The following is a 6285-nucleotide window of genomic DNA, read 5'->3' on the forward strand; positions in this document are numbered from 1 at the left end:
TACGGTGTTTGAAGATTTAAGGGCCGCCTTAAGGCAGGGTTAGGGTTAGGGCAACCGGACGTCCCAGAAGGTCAATTTTCGTGTCGTTCGAAAGGTAATAGCCCCAATAGTAAGGTCCGTAAACCGTCTGCACAAATCATGTTTGGTTTTGATTTATACGTGTTTGAAGATTTAAGGGCCGCCTTAAGGTAGGGTTAGGGTTAGGGCAACCGGACGTCCAAGAAGGTCAAGTTTGGTGTTGTTTGAAAGGTAATAGCCCCAATAGTAAGGTCCGTAAACCGTTTGCATGTATTATCTTTCGTTTTGGATTTATACGTGTTTAAAGATTTAAGGGCCGCCTTAAGGTAGGGTCAGGGTTAGGTCAACCGGACGTCCCAGAAGGTCAAGATTGGTGTCGTATGAAAGGTAATAGCCCCAATAGTAAGGTCCGTAAACCGTTTGCAAGTATCATCTTTGGTTTTGGATTTATACGTGTTTGAAGATTTAAGGGCCGCCTTAAGGTAGGGTTAGGGTTAGGGCAACCGGACGTCCCAGAAGGTGAAGTTTGGTGTCGTTTGAATGGTAATAGCCCCAATTGTAAGGTCCGTAAACCGTTTGCACGTATCATCTTTGGTTTTGGATTTATACGTGTTTGAAGATTTAAGGACCGCCTTAAGGTAGGGTTAGGGTTAGGGCAACCGGACGTCCCAGAAGGTCAAGTTTGGTGTCGTTTGAATGGTAATAGTGCCAATTGTAAGGTCCGTAAACCGTTTGCACGTATCGTGTTTTGTTTTGGATTTATACGTGTTTGAAGATTTAAGGACCGCCTTAAGGTAGGGTTAGGGTTAGAAACCGGACGTCCCAGAAGGTCAAGTTTGGTGTCGTTTGAAAGGTAGTTAACCCTCAACAGAACACCTTTACGGACTGATCAATCTGTACACCTGGGGTCCGCGCGGACCCCAAAGCAGTTTTTTGCTAATTTTTAGAAATTATCAACATGATACCAGCTCAATTTTTTTGCAAATTGATGTGTGAACCTCTGAGTCCACACCACGTACAAAAATCATACATTTTGACCTTTTCCTATTTTATGGCGAAGGAAAGACAAAAAGAAGAAAAATCCGATTTTTACACCTTATATTCAGACCGAGTGTTTTTTTTTTTTTTAGGCTCGCGCCAACTTTAATGTCAGATAGCGCCTGAACGGCTTAAGCTAGAGCCATCAAATTTGGTGACCTTTCCTAAAATGCATCTGGGAAAAAATTCATATTAGTTAAATACGTTAATGTATTTTTGTGTTGCCATGGAAACGGGTTTCTAACAGGCTAGTTTTTTTTTAAATCAGTAATTTTGGTTTAAACGTTAAATTTCAGGGATTTATATTCAATAACACTTCCTTTCTGACATTAATAACATCTTACATAATTAAAGATAAGTTAGATCATTTGATATTCATAGTATATGCTAATTTGATGACGTCATTGGTCAGAATCCAAGATGGCCGGACCACATTATTAGCTATGACGTCATAATTACACTAAAATTGTTAGAATTTTTCTATTAGTACACCATTCTCTGAAAATTTGGTGGCCATACGATAAGTGCATAAAAACATATTAAAACGGAAATAAAGTCATGTATAAGGACGCCAGTGTATCCATTACGATCGAAGGCCGACTGGGGTCCGCGCGGACCCCAAAAGAAAATCAGATATAAAAATTTTCAAAAAAGGGGGAAACTGAGTTTTCTGCACTGTATTGAGGGACAACTTTGTGGGTGACAATTAGCTGAAATTTCAGAAAAAAATCTTTACAAACAAGAAAAATATTAGAGCATATATGGTGCTGGGGTCCGCGCGGACCCCAAGTGTACTGTTTAGGGTCAATGAAAATTACATGCTGCCATCGAACATAAAATAATAAAATCTAAAGATATAATATGATATGAAATAAAATAAAAATATATAATTATACTACAATAACAAATGAATAAAAAATTAATAATAAATCTAAGCACAGGCAGAAATGGGGTCAAATTGAATACAACGAAGTCATTTGACGTAATGAATGGGAAAATTGGTGCATTCAACTAGCCTTCTGTGCTCTGAAAAGGATAGGGCTTTCATACCTTTGCTATGAAATGCAACATTTGTTGTTCAGAATTAATGAATTAAACAAAGATTATAAAGCTGTAATGAATCATTGGCCCTTCTGTTACTAGGTAGGTATATTTTCCATAGCAAGTTGTCACACAAACTTGAGAAGGATTTCAAGGCTAAGAAAATGAACGCCTGCTAATCACTAGTGATGCTTTACTTCCCACGAATGGCATGTTTTTCTAATTTGCATAGATTTGCATTTTTTGCATTTTGCAAATATGACACATTTCATAGTACATATTATTTCTATTATTTGACCTCTGATCCCCAATTCACTTTTTTTCTATGATTGATTCTGTTTCAAGTTTGTTATAATTTCAGTTTGATTTGTATGTTTTATTTATTATTATTGCTAAAGCAATTATTATTATTATTGTTGTTATTTCATGTTATGCTGCGGACTCCAGGAAGAATGGTATGGAGTTGACTTCAATACTAATGGAGATCTAAATAAACAAACAAACACAACAGGACGAAATTTAAAAAAAAACAGGCCAAGGCACCCCATGATAGCTGGAAATGTTATGATATGAGTCATGAAGTCAACCCAACAGGCTGATTTATAATTAAAGCAATAGATTTTGAACTCTTACTGAAACAAAGTTGCATTCTTACAGTAAAAAACTTTAAAAACTGGCAAGAAAAGGACTTTCTTCAACCATTGGGGCCAAAATATGTCTTTCAGTGAGCATTTTGAAACAGAAAAAAATGGACAGGGCGAATCCGAGAAACAACAAAATTAATTGAATTGGTGTGGCCTAACTGGACTATGACATTAGGCATTTTACATGTTTCCCCTTCTATAATTGCAACAGGACATACATTTTGTACATACACTCTACAATTTAATCATTCTTATACCGTGGTAACATTGTTACTAACCTGTCGTGTACACCGGATTCATATGCACTTTTTTGTGGTCTTGCGTTTGTGGCAGATTGTCATACCCATCTGCCCTTCTTCCAGAGAGTTGAGGGTCCTCATCAGTTGTTCCTCCTGGCCTCGGGGTAGAGGGGCCGGGTGGGGTGCTGCGAGTGTTCCGGTTCAGAGGCGTGTACTCGTGTGTGGCACCTGCATTTGTAGAATAAAGAACAACACGACTGGCAATGAAAACGGTGATTGCTGTTAGGGTTATTGTTTGCATGGCACTGCCATCATTTCATGATTTTGAGGAAGACTTGGTACCTGTTAAGTCTAGACAGATACAGTACACTCCTCCCCTGAGTGTATAGTGAACGAGCCCCGGGGTCACAGAAAGTACTAGTAGTGCCATCTGGGGCAGACAAGTCTTCAGGGTTCCAGGAATGTGGGCATAGATGTGGGTCAGAGAAATGCCTGTGGACATTCCGCATGCCTGTGGACAAAATGCCTGTACAATTCCTAGAATTCTTGCGAATTGCACACAATACTGTACCATTAGGCTCCTCCCTGAGACGTCGCCAAAAATGGTAACCTGACTGTTAGCCTTTACTGGTAGTGAATTTGTTGATGACTTAAATCTTGCAGAAAGCCGAAACATACAAACTCCGTCCACCATCCAAGCTGATCTTAACGACCTACACAACTGGGCAGTGTCACATAACATGAAATTACACCCCAAGAAATGCAGCGTACTATTGTATTCTTTACTAGAACTCCCCCTCCACTACCACCTCTGTCCATCGCAGGAGTACCACTGACCGAGGTCCACGTCGTGAAACTGCTCGGAATGTAATTGTTCAGGCTGACCTTGGCTGGAACACGCAGGTCAACAACATAGTAAAGAAAGCCATGCTTCGTAAACTGACACAGTTCAACCTCTCTCGCTCCGAGCTCTTCACCTCCAGTTACAAGACTTTCGTCCGTCCTACTGTCGAGTACGCTGCACCGGCTTGGCACGCAGGTTTAACTACACAACAACGCACAAGGATTGAAACTATTCAAAAACGGGCCTGCCGGACAATCCTTGGCTCCGATTATACAAGCTACACTGAGGCCTGCTGGGCACTTGACTTACCAACCCTTGACAATCGCCGCCGCGACTGTGTTATAAGTTTGCCAGGCAACTTTGACATCTGTAAAATTCAGAAACTGGCTCCCACCTCTCCGTGGCGAGGTTAGCGGCAGACAAACGAGAACTTCTCAGCTCATTGACACTATCACAACTAGGACTGACAGATAAAAAAAAACCCATCCCTTACATGGTAAGTTATCCGTTCACAAATATGTAATTGCACCACTGACCACTGACCAAGTACCACTGACCGCTACTTTATTGTGACACAGGAATGAAAGCGGATGAAAGCGGATGAAAGTTAAAAAGGCTGACACTAAAAATGGTATACAATGAAATCATTCAATATCACCATGCTACTTAGTAAGATTAGAACTAACCTGCCGCGTACACCTGATTCCTATGTACGTGTTTGTGGTCTTGCCTCTGTGGCAGGTTGTCGTACCCATCTGCCCTTCTACCGGAGAGCTGAGGCGGTCGCCCCAGAGACCGTCCGGATCCGAAGCGACGGGGCGGTGGACTCGGAGGCTGTTCGGAGCGGTGAGGCGGCACCTCCGGAGCCTGCTCTGCGAGATCTGGAGGAGACGAGGAGCCAGTTTCTCCCCTCCCCACGTCGTCAAGAGGAAGTGGAGGCAGCGGTCGGTCCCGTATCCCTTCCAGACGCCTGGACTTTCGCGGGGCAGCCATGCTTGCAGGCGCCCCGCCGGTTTTAGCTGAACCGTCACACGGAGTAGCTGCCATCTCGTGCCGCACCCAAACTGATTCTGATCGAGACGTCGACTTGAAAACGTCGATTACACTTTAATTGTCTGAGATTTGGTATTTTACAACGTCATGTAACACTCACCCATAAGACGTTGGAATTTTCTCATTGAAAGTGAACTAGGAGAGCTCCGTGCATATGCAACAGCTCCGCACCAACTTTGTGTTGTGTTGCACAATGCAGGCTGGAGCAAAGATACTGGTAGCGTAAAATGTGAGGGTTATTTTATCAGTTTACCTACCAATATTTTGTTTCAATATTTTTGGAGGGACGTTGGGGTGTGGGCTTTCTATGGTGCTGCAGCGAAAGCGAATATAATGTACAGCCAGTTCATATAAGCAGTTTTACATTCGTTCTGAAAGTTAATAATATTATGTATTTCGACAAATTAAAGAGCCATCCTGACACACATGCTTTTATTTATATATAATATATAAGAAATATAAAAAATCAGCAATAAAACTATGCTAATATCATAGTTTTACTGCTGATTTATATATATATATATATATATATATATATATATATATATATATATATATAAGTTATCTTTTAAACTGTTATGTTAACAAATATGAGAAACTGTGAAGAAACAGATTAACAATTAAATATAATTATATTTAACGTTTAAACTCAGTACTTCTTTTATAAGTGGTGAATATAATACAGTAAAAAAGACTTTTGTTGGAAAATTAGATTTAATTTAATTTTTATTTGTTATTAGAAAAAATACTGAAATTCATGATTATCCCTACTTCATTCTAACACATATTACCTAATACATGCTGAGCCAGTTTGTTACCTTCGCCAAGAAGGTTATGTTTTCAGTAGCGTTTGTGTGTTTGTGTGTGTGTGTGTGTGTGTGTGTGTGTGTGTGTGTGTGTGTGTGGTTTAGCAAGATAACTCGAGAAGCAGTGGATGGATTGGAATGAAACTTGGTAGGTGGGTTAGTCTTGATGAGAGCTAGAAATGATTAGATTTTGGGCCCCCTGGCGGCTTTTCTAGGTACTACAGCTGAACTTCCGGCTTTGATATCTCATGTTCTGGACATGTTAGGGTCACGAATTTTGGTTGGTAGATTAGCTCTTGGATAGGGAAGAAGTGACATGAGTTTGGGTCCCCCTAGCGCATTGTTCTGGAACTGCATGAGCATTTGTTGAAAAAAATTAAAGGACGATAACTCAAGAACCGGTTGACGTATTGTCGTGATTTTGGTATGTAGGTAGTTGAAGTAATGCTTGACATAATCAGATGGCAATTATGCAAATCAGGAGCTAATTTGCATAATCAATGAGGAAATTCCATAAATCTGCTTTGTTCGATAATAGAACTATGAAACACTTGTGACATCTACTTGAGAACGAAGAAAAACATACTGAGGATATAGATTAT

General features: G+C 40.3%; 1 protein-coding gene across 1 annotated transcript in view; it reads right to left on the reverse strand.

The window, feature by feature from the left end:
* Positions 1–4871, reverse strand: part of LOC109479738 — a 14673-nt gene extending 9802 nt beyond the window's left edge. The window contains exon 1 of the mRNA XM_019781728.1: positions 4511–4871. Coding sequence (XP_019637287.1) covers positions 4511–4871 — 361 coding nt within the window. The remainder of the gene's footprint in view (positions 1–4510) is intronic.
* Between the last annotated feature and the right edge of the window lie 1414 nt (positions 4872–6285).

This window comes from Branchiostoma belcheri, unplaced genomic scaffold (genome assembly GCF_001625305.1).
Source record: "Branchiostoma belcheri isolate BF01 breed outbred unplaced genomic scaffold, Haploidv18h27 scaffold5, whole genome shotgun sequence".
NCBI lineage: Eukaryota > Metazoa > Chordata > Leptocardii > Amphioxiformes > Branchiostomatidae > Branchiostoma > Branchiostoma belcheri.